Below are 22,889 nucleotides of genomic sequence, written 5' to 3' on the forward strand. Positions count from 1 at the left end.
TTCAATTTTTAAATATAGTGCATTGAGAGAAACATCTGTTTTCATTCATATAGTGGTATAAAAATGTTTTAACTTGTTAATCAGCCTTATTTGTCATGTCACACAATACCATTATTTGCAGGTTTTGAAGTAGTCATTATTGCCGGTATGATAATCATAAGACGTGAGGAGGGATTTTCCTGTTTTAGTTTTAACAGATATTAATGTAATCTTAGTTTAAATATAAAATATTTAAAATTTTAAATTTGCACCATGCATTTAGTATTTTGCTTGTAATTTTTGTGGTTAAGCTATATATGTTTTATTAAAATGGTAGTGAATGTGAGACATTTTATTTGGACCTGTTCATTATGACTTTTCTGCATTTGTTTTCCCTTTGCTTCTTAATGTAATTTACTGTATTGTTTATTTTTGTATGCTATCTTTTGTCCTTTTTGGAACAAATAAATATCTCTCAAACCTATTGAGTTCATACCCAAAGAGTGTAATATATAGCTTGAAGTAGTGATAAAATAAGGAATGAATTTATTTTGTAATTTTTCTGAGATGTGATTATGGAATTCTTTTGATCTCTACAGGACCTCCCCAGCCCCATTATACACATGCATTTCTGGCTTCTTGAGTTGAAGAGGGCCTTTTAATATTTACCATTTAATAGAAATAAAAGGTATAACTTAAATCCTAAAACTAATACATGTTCAATTATTGTTAGATTTTTCAATTTTGTTTAGAAAGACCCCTTAAAAAATATGATATAGTAAGAAGAAGATGAGTCTTCATTCTTTGGTTTCCTCTACCAGTGTGTCACTGTAGGTTACTTCACCTGTTAATTTTGATTAGCTCGTACATGAATTAGAGATAAAGCTTTTTAGCCCAGGCCAAGGTTTCAACCAGATTATACTTTTTTCATCACTTTCAGCTCTGAGATTTATGATTTTGTGGCTCTGTCATGAGTTGTATCGAATGAAAGGTTAATTTGAGGGAAATGTGACAGCCTTAAAGAGATTCTTCCTGGGGAATAAAACTCTTACAATTTCTGCAGTATGACTGAAGACCTCTCATGAGTGTTGGCAATGTGATCCGATTGTAATCTGAGCTGCTATTGAGCTTTCCTTTTCACCCCTGGAGGCCCTGAGCCTTAGATACGTTTTTCAAATTTAAGGTAATGAGAAGGAGGTTTTAATTAGGTGTTCTGATTTGTTCAAAAAATGCATGTGTTCTCCTTATTAAGGTGAACTTTTCTTACTGGATTGATTCTGTTTTTAAAAGAACCATTTAAAGTTGAGTTCAGTTTAAAGGCCACACATATGCCTTACTTTGTAAAGAGAAAGAATAGAGAATGAATATGACAGAATTGGCATAAGTCAAACTATTTCCCTTGATATCAGTAACAAAATTAGAACTATGTTCCTGTACAAGAATTTTCTAATATCTTAACTTGACTCTGTGTTTTGGGTATCTATATTAGGTATTGCATATTTATGTAGAGAGAGGTATGTATTAGTATATAGAGAGTATAAATTGTTATGTAGATATTAAGCCATTTTAAGATAACTGCGAAGTAAATATTGCTAAAACTATTTTGACCCTCAGATTCAACAAAATTTATATTTGAGTCATGTTATTTATTTTAAGGAACATTTGCCTTTAAGAAATATTTGTCTTATCTTTATACATTTAATTCAGTGTTCCATCCCCTATTTGGAAGTTAATCTTTTTGAATTTTCATATTCATTTAGCTCCATAGTATCAGAACATTTCAGTAGCCATGCAGATTTGTAATTCATTAGTTGATATTTGGTACCTTATTACTCAAAAGTATGAGCTGCAGACCATGCCTGGGAACCTGTTACAAATTCAGAATCCTAGGTCCTACCTCAGACCTACTAAATCAAAAACTACATTTTAGCAAGATTCCCAAGTGGTTCTGGTTCTCATGCACATTAAAATTTGAGAAGCACTGATTTAGTACAGCTTACTAGCTAGGTAAGCCACTTGCAAGTGTTGTTTTACATAGCTGTTAAGCTGTAGAAATCATTCATGATTTGATTTCAGAACTGTGTTATCAGTTCCTTTAAACAGAGTATAAATTATTTGCTGATCTCGTGACTAATTGCTAATTAAAAGATGTTAAACCTTTTAGGATGTATTTAGTTGTAGGGGTATATGTTTTCATTGTTACTGTAAGTTTCTACAAACTACATGCAAAATCTACCCTTTTTCCTTGTATAATTGGACTGCTAAGATGCAAGTGAGAATTCCTCTGAGCTTTGCCATATGTGTAAATGAGAAATCTCTGCTGTGATATTAACTAGTATATCAAGTTCAGTGAAAGGAGTGTAACTGTCTGCAAACTCGGTGGCAATTTTGACGTGGTAGTCATGGTAGAACGTATTATACAATCAGAAGTTTAGTTCTTATTGAGTACTTAACTACAAATCTAGTGTAGTGCCAATATTGTTCTGAGGCATTATAGATATAATAAAACTTGAAGACATTATCTAGTTCTCAAGGCACTTACTTAGCTGGCCAATACACTGCTTAGCCATTAGTGTTTCTTCTATAATTCTAGATTTGGCAGATAGGAATATATAGTTTGTAATAAGTATCAGCTGCACTGTCCTGCTACATCATTGTGTACTGTTTTGTACTCTGAAATTATTTAATTTGGATTACTTAAATACATATTTTCCCTGCTTTGTCAGTTCTATAAGTTTGAAATTATGTAGATATTTCTAATAATTATTGAAACAAATTATAATTTATATTATCTGAGATAATTTTTTCTTAGTCTGTTGTGTTGAACCATATTGCCATTTTTGTAGGAGTCATATCAACAAGTTCATATGGTTCAACTGGATGATAAAGTGTCAGGGGCTCCTGCTCTCCCATTTTTGTCACACAGTAGTCACTAAGAATGATCTTGTTGTAACCCACTTTTGCTTTTGTTTTTGTTTTGTTTTCTTTTTTAAAAAAGTATGCCTTTTAGGGAAACTGTCCTTACAAGAAATTAATGAATGTAGAAACACAAGACTGATAAAAAATTAATGGTGAATTAATAGCCTTTTTAAGTATAGATTGTTCTTTTTTTCATTATCACACAATATAAACATTACAAGACTCTCATTAATCTAAATAAAATTTTTCTTTTGTATGTGATTGCAGTTCTGTTTTAGAAATCTTCTATTTCTTTTTCACAATAGTTTTTTAAATATAAGCTTAAATTATTTTAGAAAGAAGTTAAATATATTGAACTAATCAGAAAAACCTCAGTTTAATTTTACAAGAACTAAAATGTCATTAATATTTTTGTTGTATTTGCTGACATTTCACTGTTTAAAACTTTAGTAGTTAAGCTAAACTAGTTTGATTATTAATTAATAACTTAAAAAAATTGTTTCGGCCATTTGCCAACATTACCAAGGTGAAATAAAATGAGCCACAGTTACAAAAGGGAATAGTGCTATCTGTGGAGATGGTTTTGTTAAAAACTACTAAGATCAAATTAAAAATGTGTAATTTCATTAACTTATTTGAATATATTCATGTAGTTGAAGTCCCTCTTTATTAGCAATCCCAACAGCAATAATATAGTTTGTTAAATTGTATGGTTAGCAAACCAAAGCAAAGGTAAAATAATAGTTCTCCAGGGGTACATTTATTTACCTGCTAAGAGACGCTTGATGAAGCATTTCTTAAAGGTGATTCGGTAACTTTTGAAGTCTAGGGTGAATTTCCAGATCTTTGTCATTCTGGGCTGAAAGTTAAGAATGTTTAAAAAGTAACTGGATTATAAAGCAAACTGAAAGGTGGGGATGTGGGATGAAATCACCAATGTTGAAATTTCAACTATTTTTATACTAAGCCTGAAGTTCATACATCCTAACAAGTAAATACCTTTTAAAATATAAACCGCAGAGCTTTCTTTTCTTTTTTGCTGTTACAAAGACAAATAATTGTGAATTCAGTGTGTGTTGAAACAACTTCTGTTACCACATTTTGGGTGTTTAATATGTGTTATCAAGCTGTGTTTTTGTGTTTTATTTTAGCTTATTTGCACTAATCTTGATGAACTCAGGGAATTAATCACAAAAATCGAGAATGAACTCAAAGATCTGGAAAACAGTAGAAAAAAATCGGTAGGTGTTGATCCAAAAGTTCTATCTATTATTGTCAGCGTTAAAATTTATTCCTGCTTTTTTCTAAAACCTTTTTTTATCTTATTGTCCAGGATTACATAAAAATTTGCAATGAAAAATAGAAACATTGTTTCTTTTATTTCTCCTATGTGATCTAGTTTTCATTTTTAATGGACAAAAATGGTGTTGGAGCAAGTAAATTAATTTTGTTTGCCTGGTTTATATCAGGTATAGTTTTAGATATTTCCCAATATACTGATTGGTTGTTTTCTGACTGGTAGTATTTGGGTAGTGCTTACCTTGCAAATATTCTTAAGTAATAATTATTTACTTTTAATGGAAGTTTATTGCTAAGTAGCATATAATTTTAATTAGCTGTGACATGAATAACATATAAATTGTTTAATCTTCCCCCTGATGTTTTTGATACATGCTAAACAATGTCTTTTTTACGAACCTTTATCAGCTGAAGGGTTCTTTTTTAACTTCTGCTGTACTAAATTCACAATTAATCTTTACCTTCACTTTTTACTGTTCTTAAGAAAATAGAGTATATGGGCATTATTTGTATTCACTCAATACTTGGTAGAACGTTTAATTGTGTCATTAAATCAGTAATACCTGTTAAACTGGCATTTACAGTTTGATTATATCACAGATTGGAAACACAACTACATACTAATAAATAAATGGGGAAAGCCTTAAGCAATAAAGAAAATCACCATTTTTTTTTTAAATCCCTTTTTCTTATGCCTTAGGAAGATCATGAAACCACTTTTAGGACTGCTCAGAACCTATTAATCTAGAATAGTGTGTGATAATAAAGTTAGTAATACAGCAAGCTTCATTCATATCAGCAAGTTTGTAATAATCATTTTATATACTGTTTAGAAAGGACATATTGGTAGCACTCTGAAGGGAAGAAACTAAAGTACCATAAAAGTACAACCTTCTGAGGTCATTTAATACTGGAGTAACACAGCCTTAAACATTTCTAAAGTCTCTCTTATGATACCACTGAAAACATGTTCAATGTACATTGTGTAAAATATACAACCTGAGACTGTATATTTTAGAAATATTCCCATGAAAAATGGTGTAGATCCCTATTAGACTCCTAGGCTCATCTGTAGATAGATAGATAGATAGATAGATAGATAGATAGATAGATAGATAGATAGATGAATATATATATATGCAGTACACATATATATGAAAGTGAAAACCTACATATACATATATGTGCGTGTATATATATATATATTTTTTGATATATGGGAGTCTCTTGATGTGGAATGAGCCCCGAGTGTTGTTTTAAAATTTACCTCTGTGATATATTTCTCACACTATATTGTATTAGAATATTTTCTCCTCAGCCAAAGTTTTTTTTTTTAGTATTTTATATATATGCTCACAAGGACTGATTCTGTTCTTTAATAGGAAAGAATAGTCTTTTAATCAGGGTGTTATTTATGATTTTTTTTGCAGAAGCCATTGTTTTTAGTGAGTTGTCCATACTTCATGACTCTAAACAATTCTGTTAAGTAAATTTGCTGATAATTTGGTTTTTATGCTGCAGTTAAACAATAACATGCATCTTAATTTTTTCCTGTATTATAAATTAGGGTTTTATTTGTTTTTAATGGAGAGTTTTAAGCATAAATGATTTATGTACTTAACAGTATATATTGTAAGAGAAAAAGACTTTTGCAAGAATCCTAGAATTTTTCTGTAAAGCCATCCACCTCACTTCCGTGGGTGGTATGAGGTATATTGCCTTCCTTCACAGGAACAAGTACAAAAGTCAGAGAAGACATAAATTACAAATACTTGGCAATATAGTCCTTGGGGGAATCTGTATCAGAAAATTTTAGGTTATGTGTGGACCTTAATTGATTAGATTTAGTGTCTCTAAATTTTTAATTTGTCCATTGGTATTTGTATATTAGTTTTAAAATATTTTCTGCTCTTCAAGAAATAGAAAGCCTTGGAACTATACTTAGTGGGGAAATCTTATTGAGATTACCAATATATAGGCTACTTCCCTAATTTAAGCTGACTAAAAGATTGTTTTCATGAATAGCTTATCTCAGTCAATGAAATGGCCACACAGCATAAAGGAAGTAGACAGTAAAAGTTTGTGTCTCAGTGTCATTCCTTATTTTTTACAGAAATTAATTCTGAGTGTAATAGATGTTAGTTGTAGGAGTTCATTTTATTGAATGTTTATGTTAATATTGAATGCCAGTTTCTTTGTCTAGCATCATTTGGGAATAAGGTTTTCCACTTAACTGAATTTTCTAGAAAACTGAAACCTAAATCTTCAGTACTAAAGCTCTTTAATTATTTAATGAAAAATTTCCCTGCCTCCTTGTACTATACTGAACACAATTTAACCCTTTTTTTATGACTCATGGTTCATTATGAATATTCCTAATTGTACTGATACCCTAAAAAATCTATTGGTGTCAGTAACTCTAATTGAAATTCACCAAAAGGCCCTTAGGCTGTGTATTTTGATTTTTGTTTGTTTATATTTTTGCTTTTGTTCTGTCTCTTCATTGTCAGCCTGTCATTTCTTGTGTGTGTCCATGTACTTGCCCTAGCTGATATGCTGTGGATTATAAAGCAACTAGCCATATTATTGGAATTGAGCTCATGGTAAGGACCTGAGGGACTTTCTTAATAATGAAATAAATGAACATGGTGATAGTCATAGTCATTTTGACTTATTCCTTGCCTGGTACACTTCCTTCACTATTGCCAGACAAATGAAGTATTAATATTGATCTTCATAAGACGGCATTAGTGTCAAAACTAAAATAGTATTTAGAGTCAAAACAATTTTATTATTGATCATCAATTTTCATATCTACAATAATGGCACCAATAACAAACAGGGTATATTCCATATAAACATTTGATAGAAATTATATATGTGACAGAGGTTTTAACATGGACTCATTTAAATGCCTGGCTACTTTGGGAGGCTTCTTTGCATGGCCTTTCCAGATAGTTTTTCCTACCAAAGCAACAAGGAAGAATTATCCCATTTCCTCATCCAAATCAGCATTCCATTAAAAAGCTTTCTTAACCTCTTAGAGATTTTGCCAATGAGCTACTCATTATATTAGAAGGTTTACAATCTTTTAAAATCTGGATTGTTTACTCATTCTTGCAAGACAACTGTTCTACTTATGGTTAATAATGTGAGGAGAGAAAAATGCTTTAATTTTCTTGAGCTTGCTTTAGTTCATTTGATCCCTTTACTTCATGTAAAGGCTTATTCAAAAAGAGGTCAATGTCCTTTACATCCTCCAGTGGTATACCAGTTATCTACTTGAGGTTGTTTGAAGTGAAGCATCTGGTTGAGATAAATAGAAGTATGTAGCTTGACAAAATCCTTTAATTTTGTCTATCTCATTATTATTTAGATCATAGGATTTTTTTAGTGGTTTATTTAAAGAAGAAATCATGATATTTTATTATTTTTATTTTTGTAGTTTTAGTCAAGAAATAAAAAGTTGCATTTTGCTTAATTATTTGGAAAATATCCTTTTTAAACTAGGAAATTTATTAGCTTTTCAGAAAGGTACAGCTAAGATACTGAAAAATTTGCCTGATCCTATTGTATTTGAAATTTATGAGACATTGTTGCTTTCTAAATAATCAAACTTGGAAGATTTTGTCAGGCTGATACAGAAGTGGCAATATTTCTGAATTTTTCATGTGACCCCTTTTTTCTCATATTGGTTTAATTTCCTTACGTTTTGTATCATAGTTTAGATCTTCAAAGAGGTTTCATTCTTTTTTTCTTTGATAAGGAAAAATTAGTATAGAGATTGGGCATAAGGAAAAGTGAACATTTGGAAAAAAAGTTATTAAGAAAAGAAACCTTGTCTGGATTATAAAATGATAAATGATAGTCCTATCAATACAGATAAACTAAAATTTAAAATATGCAGCCGTATCTTGCTAATGCATCTTTTAATTAAGCACCTCAGCACTGGGCAGGATTTAAGACAGACTTCAAATATTTCTAAATTCCATATTCAGTATGTAAGAAAAGCTATAAAACTGCCTGTATTCTTTGATTCTGTAGTCCTAATTGACATTTAACTTTTGTTCTCCCCAATTTTCACGCTCCTCCTCCATTCTCCCCAAAAGTAATTTACACAGTGGTATGTTCAGCATAATATTTCTAATAGTGGAAGTTCAGGAAAAGCCCATTTGTCCAAAAGTAGGGAGATGACTAAACAAGCTATAATATTAACACAGTGTTATATCACATGGGTAGTAAAATAAAATATTTTTAGGTCATTGTTGCTGCATGGAAATATTTGTGTTCTAAAAACATACAGAAGGTATGTGCATAATAATTAGAGTATATCAAAGACATATTTAAAAGCACTGGAAAGGAATTTCAAGTCATTAATAAAATTAATTTTCATTATGTTCTTAAAATGATTTAAATTCATAATACAGTAATAGTACTTCTCTTGTCTAACCAAAGGCTGTACGTAAGCTAGATCAAACATTAGAGAAATCAGAAGCTTAGATGAGAAATGGTGACACCCCAATTTTTGGTCACAGAATTTTGTAAAATCCAGTAGTTATTAATAAAGGATGATTTTGTGCCCTCCCCTTACCAACCCCACCACCCCTTGGAGACTTTTGGCAGTGTCTGAAGACAGTTTTTGGTTGACATAGTTGAAGAGGTGGTACTGGCACTTAACGGATAGAGGACAGCAGTGCTGCTAAAAATAATTCTCATTGTAATGATCCTACAATGCACATGACAGCCCCCCACAGCAAAGAATTATCTGGCTTCAAATGTCAGTTGTGCAGAGTCTCCAAAACCCTGGCATATGCCTTTGTTTACTATGGGCCCTTTTCTCTCATTTTGCCTGCTGCTGCCAACTTTTTATGGGGAGAAAGTAAGTTGATGTTTTGGAAGTTAGAAATAAGTGAAATCATACACCAGGTTCCATAATTGAAAGTATTTTATTATATCATATATTTCTAATTAAGACTTGTATTTGATGGAACTTGTGAATGTCAGTATTAACCTTTACCTTTTTTGATCCTATTAGATAGTTACAAGAATTCTTGACCTTAGCTTCAGATTCATCTTAGCTGTCCATAGTCCAGTATGAAATAGGACCTCTTTTAAGTATGTTCATCATTATTTACCTTTTCCCTTCTTTAGTATAGTAAATGAAGTTACAAATGACATGATTGTATATGTATTTTCTTTATTCGTTTTTAGAATGATAATGTCACATTTTCTTAAAAAGTGAAGCTATAATAAGGATTGATACACAGGTAAATGGTAAAATACAGTCAAAGAACATATAAAACTTCACTTGTGTGCATTTGTATGAAGCCAGAAAACCTAATTGCTTATAGTGAAAGCTTGATGTAAGGCAAGAAGATTATACATTAGTCTTATTTTCTAACTCCAGTAACAGAAATTTTACTCTGCTGTAATGTAGGATTATGGGATTTTTCCCTCTTCTCTCCACTCATATCCCCTTTGCTCACAGTGAGGCAGCGGACCAAATTATTTTATAGCCGTCTATTTAGAGTATAAAACAAAATCTATTTTGCCACAGTATAACGAACTTTAGATACATTCAGAATCCTGAATATGCCCTAATTGACTTATTTAATGGCTTTATTTATAGATATGGTTGCAAATAATCGCTAAATTGGCCTTAAATTAGTTTATTTTAAGTTTTTGACAGTTATATCATTATCTTGTTTTCTTATTCTAGATCTTTTGGTAAACTAATGGTCAACAAAACTGAAAACTGTTTGAGCTGTGGGGGGAGAAACCCTGTCTTTAGTCATTTAATGCTTTCAAAAAATTAAAATGATCTTTTGGAAACTCTGTACAACAAATAAAATAAATTTCCTTACTTGTCTCAGTTACGTATTCTAGTCTTATTCATTAGGCAAATACTTCCTCATTGTCTCTGTGTGCTATGCACAGTACCAAGGAACTTGGTGGAAATTCAGAGACTCAAATGAAATCCTTCTCCTCAAGGAATTCACTTAATAGAGCTTAAGAGTTTTATCCCCGACCTTGGGGATAAATTTTTAATTTTAATCAGGATTGGTTGGGCTATATCCAATTATTTTATAAAAGACTTAATCTCATATTTTCAGTATGTTTTTTTATTCAGAAATCACCACTCTAGACACTTGCTTCACCTCCCTTAATCCACATGTTTATATTTTGTTTAGGAGTAGGGTGGAGAGCCAGATAATATATGGACTTTATGAAGAATCAAATATTAACTGATATGTTCAAAATAATAGTAAGAAAAGGAACCTAGGTGACAGAAAATGTGAACCAGAGCAATAGATTACTGGTAAGACAAAGTGAAGTATAGTCCTTGAATTATCTGATAATGCATTTATCTTCATTTGTCTATGGTAAGCCTTGCTTTTGAGCATTTTTTGACATTTAATAACTACTCTGCTCAAGTAAAAACTGGATTTTAACCCTTGTTAATAGTGCTCACTGTTTCAACTTACTACAATTTGGCATAGTTTGTATCCCATCAGGGAAACTTCCATAAAAGCAATATTTGAACACCTCTTTTCTTTTAATGAAAGTTCCTGTTGAAAGGGAGAGTACTGTTTGATGTTTTTACATCAGCCACAAAATTAATACTGCGTATTTCCAGCATGGAGTGAGCTTCAAGGAAGAATTGAATTAGGTGACAGATCCTTCTATATTTAGAGCTTCATAATGTGACCTTTATAATTTGACCTAATCTTTTTGAATTACATATCCCACACACTTATTCAAATGTAAGTAACAATTAAAATGCCAACTGTTTTTCAAAGCCCCAGGTAAATTTGTATTGTTTTCTATTTAATAATTACTTTACTACCTTTCACTGACAAGAGTTCTGGAAAATTGACCTTAAATCCATGAAGTGCTTAAGGCCAAAAAAATGAGCTTCACATCATTCTGGTTTTTCATGTTACAAAAGATACCAAAAATCTTTGGAAAGCCCCTAAAATTTAAAGATAGAATAGTTCAGTGCCTTTTGTGAACTAGGGAAGAATATCATGGAAAAACTGAGACAATTGAACACTAATAAAACTTTCATACCATTTTACCAGGCTCTGCAGAAAAAGAATTTTAAATGATATATATTGAAGGAAAATTAACCTAAGATCTATCAGAGAATAAAAGGAGTCTAAATAGAGGGCAGAGTCCAGATGTGGATCTCTGGTACTTTAAAATAGAAAAAAGTCCTTGCATGAAACCAGTTCCTTTTAATGAAGCTATGATACTAACTAGTAGTAGTGTGTGCTTTTAATTAGAACGAGAGCATTTAAGGTAGATTTATTGACAGCATGAAATACTGATAGACAATTTTAGAAAACCTACAAAAGCAGCTTTTAGGAGTCCTAAAGTATTAGTAATAAATAACCATTTAATATAGGAATATGGGTTATAGCCCTAGAAACCCAAGTCACTGCTTTAAAAAATAAAAGAGTAACTTGTATGTAATGATGACCCAAGTCATCAAGAGTTTTAAATTATATTCAAGACGTATGTATATTTAGGAACATTTCTATCAATTTTTAAAAATCTTTTGCACCTAAGGAGAAAACCTCAGTTAGCCTAAGAAATTTACTTATGTAGTTTGAATACTTATTGTGGGCCTACTCTGTGTGAGGCATTGTGATAAAGCCTGAAAATGTAAAAATAACTAGGATACTGACCTTGCTTTTAAGATATTCCCAGTCTTAATTTCACTTACATGGAACTTTTAATGCTCTGTTTACCAAATGTAGCATTACTTAGTGATTCAGATTATGCAGTGAATTGCTGGAGAATCCACCTTTCAGATATCAGGGATAATAGATTTGGTAAAATTTTATTAACTTCTGTACTACTACCAATTTACTAAAAGGCCAAAAAATTTACTAAAAAGGATCAAATTTAGATAGTTACCCAGTAGTTAATTTCTAGTTCAGGATTTTTTCTTATATGTGAATGAAAATGTCTACCTATTATCAGTTAGTTACATATTGTTAGATTTCTTCCAGAGTAACAGTAACTACCTCACTGGGAATGTGATCCGTCCACTCAGTTTTCCCTCTCTGCAAAACGAAATTACACTGAAACTTGAAATATTATCACTGATGAAGTTGTCTTCATGATTTCTAGTTAAATACTGATTTAGAAGGATAGTGGAAATGTTGTACATGCTGTTCAATGCGTGGAGTATCTTTGAAAAAAGTACAAATGCTATCCTTTTCTACTGAATTAGTCTTAAGAGAAAATGGGTGAAAGTACCTCAAGAGAAAATACTTGTATATGATAGTTCATATTAGAACCCCTGGCAGTGTTAAAATACTTTTTAACTTTTTCCGTATTAATATGCACACGTTTTACTATACTCTCAAACTAGTACTTTTTCAAGGGGCCAACTAGATGAATGCAATGTTTTACCCCCAAAACGGAATATGTAGGAATATACTAACATTGGTAGTTTCTTTTGGCAAGCAATAAGAAAAAAAAGTGAATACTTACTACCTTTTCATTTACTATTACTTAGACAAAGGAGAATGCCAAATATTTAGTTTATTAAAGTATGTAATTATAGTTCATTTGATTTGTGCTGTGTTTTTTTACATTTGATTTTAAATTATTTGCAACTTACCTTTGGCTGTTGCTAGTGATTTTAAATGAGACGTCTTTGTATATGGATCCATGTGACTTTTCTAAAAGTTATTTGAATTTTATTTGAAAAGCATGATATATTACTATGTAATCCCTTTCTGCCATGTGATTTATGTCTGACAAGAACCAAGCCTGTAAAAAAAATTTTTGTCGTGATCTCTGTATCTGTGCTCTAAGCTCTAACAAAATGTTTATAAGTAAAAAGCATGTAGAAAAAGAGCATTGATGCTTTTTTATATACATTTTTGTGCTATTTTTAATGAAAATTATTTTTATTATCTTCACAATAATACCCTTTTAATTTTAAAAAGCATTTGTTGCTTATTTATATATGATGTTAATTTTTTCTTCAAACAATTGGTAATACCTATGTTGTTAAAAGAAAGTTGATATAAATAACAGAATTTGTGTAAAATTTCTTTCACCTAAGTTTTAACATTCAAAGTATCTAAACTTAAAAAGTGCAAAAAGATGTCCGTGGTAATAAGACATTTAACAAATCTGGAATTTATTTGTTTTCCTCTTTTCTTCCTTTCAGATGTCCAGTGTCCCCAGCATCAGTAGATTGCCAACTCCCTCTCCTTGCGACACCCCAGCCAGCATTATGCTGGTGTTGTCATACCTATCCCAGATTACTGCAGCAGAATGGAGTTATTTTTTAGTTGTAAGGTAAGTTTCCCTCCCCACTCATTTCACACACATAGACTCAGCTTTTTATTTTACAATATTGTGTAGTTTTGTAAGTTGTTTTAGAATTTCTTTTCTCTTATGGTTCCTCAAGTTATTAACATATGACATTCAAAAACTTATAAAACTGCATAATATAATAAAAGACTTACCTTGTGACCATAAACCAGCTCCTTTTTGTAGAAATCCCTATGAGGTTATAAAACCATTACTGTTTGACAGTTGGGTCATCTCATGGAAAGGGAGCTGGCAATCTGCAGCTGCTGTGGACATTGGATGAGGAAGTATTGAAAGGTAAGCCTCAAATGTAGACCATGTTATATACCTTTGCTTCCGTGGTGTATGCTTGAATTCATACTTTATTTTATGTTAAACTTTATAGTAAATTAATTTTTTTAAAATACTCTCTTTAAAGTGACCTTCAGTAAATGTTTGAATTATTAAGTATGCATAACACACTGAGATTATCTTAGAAAAAAATTTTAGCCCTGAAAATAGTGAGAGTTCAAATATTGAGAATAGTTCATTTACCCCTGTATTCACTGTTTATAAAGAAAAGTCAGGACTAAGTTTATATATGTAAAGCTTATTAAATAAATATTTTATTAGAGGAACAGTTATAACAGTGTTCCACAAATGATCGTTTATTATTTAATCCTTCTACCTACCATCTTTATCTTTGATTCTGTATTGATCAGTGGAGATAAAGATTTTAAGAGCCTGATTTTCATTACATCCATATTCTCTCTTATGTGTTTGAAGATGGGGAGCTTGCTGTTTTCCTTGTTTTTTAATTCACTTTTAAACTTTAGATCACTATAGTTTTAAGTACTGTTGTAACTTTTAAAATTGAAATAAATTTTAGACATTTTAATGTTTGCATTACAGAGATACCTTCATGCAAATATAGGAACTTACACAATACAGTCTCTTTCTTCTTTAGTAGTTGTCTGTGTGTAGGCCAAGAGAGAAAGCATTATGTAGTGGAATGAGTGGATTTTAGCCCTCAAGAGATCCAGAATTCAGATCTAAAGTCTACTTCTGTCTACAAGTACTTTCCTGTTTACTTTAGCCACTTGCCTTCTGTAGTTCTCTTTTAGCTTTTAATAATTTCACCCTGGAAGAAACATGAGACTTGTTCTTAGTTTTTCCTTTATCTGTATATGTAAATAAAATTGACCAGTCAGGAAAGCTATTGCTAGCTTCTAGTTAGTGACCTGATTTAAAGTTCAGGAAATATTTGTTTGATTTTTAAATAGTTTTTTATGTTAGACTCAAGTTAAGGCTGATTGTTACCATTTCTGACTGACATCATTTAAAAATTCGTAACTTTTTTTCTCTACATTAGTTCTATTATATACTGTGACACAATGAAACTGTCACTATGTAGAAAAGGACATGTTATTTTAATTCCATTTGGGTTGTATTGACCAAAGAAGATAATAAATGAAACAAGAAATATGAGTTTCTGTTTTACTGTCGAGTGATTAAAGCATTCTTACTACCTGAAACACCACCAGTCTCAGAGTATTGATTCTGAATGTTTTAAAACCTATGCCCTCTTTTGATCAACATAAAAACTATGACACATGCACCCCATGGCCAGGTATAGGATTGCCCTTTGTTGAGGTCATTGTATCCTTTATATGTATCTTCTAGTCAAAACATTTTATCAATCTTTGCTTTCTATAATTTGTGTTACGAAAATAATAAATTTTTGTTTGTTTTCCAAGTACAGAGAGATTAATACAGAGGCATTTTCAAATATAAATGAGATGCCATACTATCACTACCACAAGTTAAGAATATGTAATATAAAGGAAAGGAGGAAGGGTCCCTCTCTCTCCCTCTTTGGAGACAGCCCACATTCTGTCTATGGAGTGTGTACCTACTTTTAATCTGTGCACCCAGCCCCACACCTCGTGGCCTTTCTCTTGCCTTTCAATGTATCTCTTTGAGTAAATCTACCTTTACTCAATAAATAAATAAATAAATTAAATAAATAAAGGAAGGGAGGGAGGGAGGGAGGGAGGAAGGGAGGAAGGCCAAAAAATATACATAAAGTTAGAAGGCTTTAGACATTTCTGAACACGTCAGTGGGTAAGACAGCGTTACATCAAAGTTAGGACTCTATCCACTGATTCATTTATATGACCTCTTGTATTCAGTCTGTTAGTTCAGTAATGTGTATTCTGAGCACTGGATTAATTAAAATTTAGTAACCAAAATAAAATCAAAGGTAAAATCTTTCTAATCTTTCCTACAAAAATTAATTTTATAATTTAGTAGAGATACAAACACAGCTGATAAATATCTTGAAGTAATATACAGCTATATGGTCTCTTCTTCCTATACCTCATCTACCTAGTTCTGAAAGTTCCATAACACTGATAGTTCTGCATTCCCTACCACATCACCATCACACTAGTCCATACAGCAACCATACAGCTCAGGTTAACTCTGCATCTGCCATTCTTCCCCATAAAACTCCCAGTTAATAAGGAATTTAGTAAGCCTGATGGTCCCTAGTTTTTTTTTAACACTTTTCCAATTATACCATGAAGAGAATGTTCTCTCTACTTTCATCCTTTATACCTTTCCTCTTTCGGCTCTCTGTAGCTTAGGAAAAGTTTACTTCTACTCTAACCATTTCATTTTTGAGCCTAATAGTAGTTGAGAAGTAGAAAAAAAATAATGTTGATGATATATCTTGTTAAAGGGGAATCTCTCCATAAACCTCTTCTATTTTTTATTGAAAGAAAATCTTACCTCATTCCTAACTGGGTTTGAGGTGGTTGTCATCTGCCTTTCATCTTCCTCAGTTAGCTTTCCCTAGATGAAAGTTACTTCTTTTTCAGTTTTACTTATCGTTTAATAGTTTTGTTTTCATAGGTTAGAGTAAGCACTGTATACTATCTCATAATATTTCTGTGAGAAAAATAAACTTGAGGTATAACTCAATGTTAGTTGAGTCTTTTTAGAAAGCTTTTGACAAGAGGGAAGGTCTATTCAAGTTAATATATCATATGAAATAAAAAGTACTTTTCTTGGAATTTTTTCACAGTACTATAGTTTGTTATGCCACTAAAAAGACACAGAAATTAGTCAATGAGCCTAGGTTCCATATTCATTGTGAGAACATGTACAGATAATCCCACCTCTTCCTTCTCTTCTAATAATAAACAGTTTCCCTTTTAAGGTATAAAAACCTCAGAGTTAGAAATGTAGTTGTTTATTTTTATGTGCATAAACATTTTAGGGAATAGAAACTATACAATTTTAGGCACTTGGATTTATATGTGCCTAAAATTTACATGACTGAAGGAAAAGTTTTAGATCTATATAAAGTTGGGGGATTTATGCACAAATTTAGAATATAGTTTACTCTAGGGAGTGATTATTTTTCTGCCTTTATGTTCTACCTATCTACAAATTGACTCAGAGTTCCTGTGGAATGAAACCTAATTTTATGCACGTTAAATGTGATATGTAACATTTATAGTTGTATGTCTTTTGTTAGAAATGAGGATACTGTATGATATGTAAGTTTTATCTCAAAGCTGGTACCAAATATGAAGGAAATACAACATAGTTACATAACAGTAAATGATGATAGTGGTGGTGGTGGTGTTGATAACAGTAGGTGTACACTAACATTGTGGAGAAGAGGAAGTTGGCTACCTAAAGATATCACTTCTATAAACTTACTGTTCTTGTGGTATTCAAATAATTTTATGGATACTGGTGAAACCTATGTCAGATTGAAATTATGTGATACAGTTTTTAAGAGGGAGGGATGTAGTTCTAAAGAACTTGGACTTCACCTCTAGGCAGATCTGGGTTCAGTCAGAGAACCTTAAACAAGTCGTTTAATCTCTCTGAGCCTTAGTTTTATCATTTGTTAAGTGAGACTAAAAATGCACACCCTCCAGAGGGCTTTTGTAACTGCTAGTACACCTGCACTCTCATGGTCACTCGATCTCTCTCCCTCCCTCCTTCTCTCTGTCTCTCTTTGCCTCTTACCGTGTATGAATAAAATACTTAGGATAAACTTAGCAACTGGAGGTGGTGTCAGAAATTATTAACCCTTAGTATAGCTTTATAATATTGAAAATGATGACCACTTGTTTGCTTTTCTGTGCTGGAGACATTTTTAAATAAAATAATTATAAAATTTCCTAAGGAAGTTTGTTAAGAAGACTTCTTTTGGTTATAACAATTCTGACTTTTCTCTTTTTCCCTCCTACTCTTTTAGAAAAATTATAAAACTTTTAGAAGTGAGCAATATCATTTACATATTTAAGGAATTTATGTAAATGTTTGTCTCTTTACATGTATTTTAGTAAGGGACTTATTAAAATATTTATAATTGACCAATTAAAAACTTCAGAATTTTTTAAAATTAAAAAAATTTTTATTATTTTATTTGGCGTGGGGGTAGGTTTGTTTATTTTTTTTTAATGGAGGTGCTGGGGATTGAACTCAGAACCTGATGTGTGCTAAGCCAGCACTCTACCACTAAATCATACCCTCCCCCCTAAAAATGTGTTTGTCTCCTGGTTTGATTAAATGGGTATATAATTAAGAATCTTTAAAATGTATCATGTAAGATTTATTACAGAATATTTTCCTCCTTTCTGCAACCTTCTGAAGAACAGATAATGGACTTACTTGATGGCTATTGGCATTTTTGTTTTATTTTTTTACTCAGAGAATAAGACTTGGCATTCACTTTTAGGTTAAATCTAAGCGATTTACTTTTAAAATTTTGTTTTTAGGGCAAATGGTATCATCGGAAGCAAGCAGTAAAAGAATTGCATAGTACATTGATACGTCTTTTAAATGAATTGCTGCCGTGGGAACCAAAGCTAATGAAAGCTTTTCAAAGAAACAGGTAAATCAAGCTTTATTATCTGTTTGACTTATTTCAGGACTCTTCTGAAAGGTGTCCTGGAATCATTTAGTAGTTTTCTATTGATTTGTAATTCAGCAGATATGTTTGATTGCCTACTTTGTGGAGGGAACTTCCTAAGCCCTGAGAAAGTGTTGATAAAATAAAACCCCTACTCTGTTTATATTCTTTGTCTATATTCTGATATTCTCTGTGATGTTTATTATTTTTGCCCATTTTTTCTTTCATTGTGGTAAATGCACAAATAAAATTTACCATCTTAGCTAGTTTTAAGTTTATAGTTCAGTGGTATTAAATACATTCATGACGTTGTGTTACTATTACCCCATCCATCTTGTGAAACTGAAACTATCTATGCCTATTGAACAGTAACTCCCCATTCCCCCAACCCCATCCCCTGCCAACCACCATTCTACTTTACCTCTGTGATTTGACTACTCTAAATACCTCATATAGTATGAAATATTTGTCTGTCACTGGCTTATTTCACTTAACGTAATGTTCTCAAGGTTCATCCATGTTGTAGCATATGTCAGAATTCACTTACTTTTAAAGGCTGAATAATGCATTGTGTGCATATACCACATTGTGCTTATCCATGCATCTGTAATGGGCATTTGGGTGGCTTTCGTGTTTTAGCTATTATGAATAATGCTGCCATGAACACGGGTGTACAAATATCTCTTTAAGACCTTGCTTTCAAATTTTAGGGGGTATATGCCTAGAAGTGGAATATGGTAATTTTATTTTTAACTTTTTGAGAAACTACCATACTGTTTTCTACAGTTTTACTTTCCCACCAACAATGCACAAGGGTTCCAGTTTCTTCACATCCTCACCAACATTTGTTGCTGTCTTTTTTAATAGCTGCCCTAATGAATAATGAGGTGGTATATCACTGTAGTTTGGATTTGCATTTCCCTGATAGTTAGTGAAATTGAGTATCTTTTCCTGTGCTAATTGGCCATTTGTATATCTTTGGAGAAATATCTAGAGATTTTTTTGATTGTTGATTCAGTCTAGTTACTAGTTATAGGTCTTTTCAGATTTCCTGTCTCTTTTTGTTTTTTTTTTAAATATATTTTTATTGAAGTACAGTCTGTTTACAACGTTGTGTCAGTTTTGTGGTGTACAGCACAATACTTCAGTCACATAGACGCATACATACATGTTCTCATATTCTTCTTCACCACAGGTTACTACAAGATATTGAATATGGTTCCCTGTGCTATACAGTATAACTTGTTGTTTATCTATTTTGTATGTGTTAGTTAGTATCTGCAAATCTCAAACTCCCAATTTATTCCTTCCCATCCCCTTTCCCCCCTGGTAACCATAAGTTTGTTTTCTTTGTTCTTCATGGTTTAGTGTTTGTAGGTTTTGTTTCTAGGAATTTGCCCATTTCATCTAAGTTACCCAGTTTTTTGTCATACAGCTCTTCATAGTGCTCTTACAATCCTTTTTATTTCTATAGACTCAGTATTAATGGCTCCACATTCATTTCTGATTATGGTAACTTGAGTCTTTTTTTCTTAGCCCATCTAGCTAAAATAAAGGTTTGTCGATTTTGTTGATGCTTTAAGAGAACGGACTTTCGGTTTCATTGATTTTCTCTGTTTCCCTATTCTCTATTTCATTTATCTCTGATCTAATCTTACTTCCTTTCTTCTGCTAGCTTTGACTTTTTTCCTTCTTTTTCTAGTCCCTTAAGGTTCAAAGTTAGTTTGTTGATTTGAGATTCCTTTGTTTTTAATTTTTTAGTGTAAGCATCTACAGGTATAATTTTCCCCCTTAGCACTGCTTTTTCACTGTGTCCCATAAGTTTTGATATGTTGTGTTTCCAGTTCCATTTATCTATAACTATTTTCCAGTTTCCCTTATGATTTTTTTTAATCCATTGGTTAAGAATGTGTTGTTTAATTTCCACAAAGTTGTGAATTTTCCAGTTTTCCTTCTGTTATTGATTTCTGACTTCCCTGTAGCTTACATTCTAATGGAAGAAACAAACTCAAATGTCAAATGGTGATAAGTGCTGTGAGGAAAAATAAAGCAAGGTAAAGGGAATAAGAAGTGCCTGGTTTGGATGGGATGATGATTGCTTTTTTACCATCTGGTGGGGAAAGCTTCCCCGATGAGTTGGTGTTTGAAAAAAGTCCTGAAGGAAATGAAAGAGCCATGTGGATTTCTGAGGGAGAAGAAGATGCAGAAGTCCTAAGGTTGAAAAGCATGTTTGACATATAGTGGGAATACAAAGGGCAAGCGTAACCAGAGCTGAGAGAGGAGGATGGTGGTAAGAGTCAAGAGTCAGAGAAGTATAGGGAAAGATAGCTAGATCGTGTAGGTCTTTAAGAACTTTGGTTTTTACTGAGATGAGAAGCCATTGAAGGATTTTAAACAGAGAAAGGACATGATCTAACTTACATTTTAAAGCACTCACTCTGCCTGCTGTGTTGAGATTAGTGTAGTATGGGACAAAGATGAAAGGTGAGAAGTCAATTACAATGTAGGGGTAGTCCAGGCAAAAATGATAGTGACTTGGGCCAGGATAGTAGCAATGCATATGGCAGGGAATGGTTAGATTTTTGGATATATCTTGAAGTAGGATTTCCTTAAGGATTGGATATGCAGTGTCAAAAAATGAGGAGTAAAAAGGTGATGCTCAATATTTTTTATCTAAACAACTAGAATAATGGAATTGCCATTCGCTGAAATAGGGGAACCTAAAGGAGTAGCAGATTTTGGGACAGGGTTGGATTCAAGAGTTTGAATTTCAACATGTTAAGTTTGGTATGCCTTTTAGACATCTAATTGGAGTTATTGATTAGGTAGTTAAGTATATGAGTCCCAGTTCAAGGGAGTAAGCCAGGCTGGAGGTATAAATTTGGGAGTTGTCAGCATATAGATAATATTTAGGATATGAGACTGGTAGAAATCACTTAGTATATGAGCATAGATGAGAGAAGAGAGACTGAACCCTGGGACGTTCCAACATTTAGAGGTGGTAGAAATGAGCAGGACTCAGCAGAAGAGACAGAAGGAGGGAAGGTGGTGGGTATTGCTCAGTGGTGGAGTGCATGCCTAGCAGACGCAGGATCCTGAGTTCAATTCCCAGTACCCCCATTAAAAAATAAATCCATAAATTAACATTTAAAAAAATAAAAGGATAGACAGAAAAGGAGTATTCGGCAAGATAGAAGCATAACCAAGAGAAAGAGTGGTATCTTGGAAACCATGTATAGAAAATGTTTCAAAAAGGAGGGCTGCTCATGATGAAATGAGAAAGATGAGGACTGAGAATTTGTTATTAAATTTGGCAACATCGTTGACAACCTTGATAAGCTGTGTTGATAGAGATGTGGGTAAAAGTCTTGGGATTCTGTTCAAGAGAATTTAGGGGAGAGGAATTGGAGTGTTGCTATAAAGTAGAGCAGAGAAATAGGGCAGTACCTGGAAGGACAAGTTGGGGTCAAGATAGGGTGCTTTGGTTTTTGTTGTTGTTTGTTTTTATTAATTGGAGAAATAACATGTTTGTATACTGGTGGAAATGATTGAGTGGATAGACAAAAATGGACTCAGACAAAGAAGAGACATTTGGCTGACTGAGATTCTTGAATAGGTGAAAGAGGATGCATAAGCTTATATAGGAAGACAGAATATGAGAGCTGATGAACGTCTTAAGTTGCAGATGAGGTGTAAGCATGTGAAAATTCCTGTCTGATTGCTTCTGTTTCTCTGAAATAAGGAGCACAGTCATTAGCTGAGGCTGAGAATGGAGAAATTTTATACTACCCCCATATAGGTATTTCTACAAGGAAATTAACTTTACAATTATAATTATCCTTTGTTAACCCATTCTAGTATTTTACAGCCATCATCTGCTCTATAAAAACCTTAAGCAATAATTAAAACATAAATAGTATTAACAAACATTTGTCAAATATTTATGTGCCACACATAACTGTGAGGTAAGTACTATTTTTATCCCTATTGTACAAATAAGTAAACCGACGCTTAGAAAATTTAAGGAACTTGCCCAGTGTCTTACAACTGTTAAGTGACAGAGGTAAAATTTAAATTCCAATATGCGCAGATAAGAATTTATAGCAAAGTAAATTGGAGAGTATATGTTCTGAATTTTTTTAAAACAAAGAAAAAGTAGAGTAAAAGTAGAATAGAGAAATTCACTTGAAAGCAAGAAGAATAACAGGGGATCTCTAAAATATCATGTAATCATTTGGAAATGTTTCTTTCTCTTCATAGTTTCATAGAAACATAGGTATTAAGTTTTTATGTGAAAAGGATTTCTGAGAGGTCACGTTTCAGTTTTGTTTCCCTATGCTTAATTTTAAACAAATTTAGTGAAACCCAGAGGTTTAGCTATCATTGCTCTCAGGATTAAATGATGGATTTGTTTGTTACTCTTTGTATAATAGTCAAA

At 32.2% G+C, this 22,889-nt stretch overlaps 1 protein-coding gene across 4 annotated transcripts in view; it reads left to right on the forward strand.

The window, feature by feature from the left end:
• The window catches only part of BRD10 (bromodomain containing 10), an 84,781-nt gene that overhangs the window by 55,984 nt on the left and 5,908 nt on the right, over positions 1-22,889 (forward strand). For 3 of the 4 annotated variants that reach the window (XM_006208150.4, XM_072959477.1, XM_072959478.1), the window contains 2 exons: positions 4,050-4,139; positions 18,318-18,433. In XM_006208150.4, the coding sequence (XP_006208212.2) occupies positions 4,050-4,139; positions 18,318-18,433 (206 nt within the window). The remainder of the gene's footprint in view (positions 1-4,049; positions 4,140-18,317; positions 18,434-22,889) is intronic. The other variant, XM_072959476.1, reaches the window with a different exon arrangement.

Source organism: Vicugna pacos, chromosome 4, assembly GCF_048564905.1.
Source record: "Vicugna pacos chromosome 4, VicPac4, whole genome shotgun sequence".
NCBI lineage: Eukaryota > Metazoa > Chordata > Mammalia > Artiodactyla > Camelidae > Vicugna > Vicugna pacos.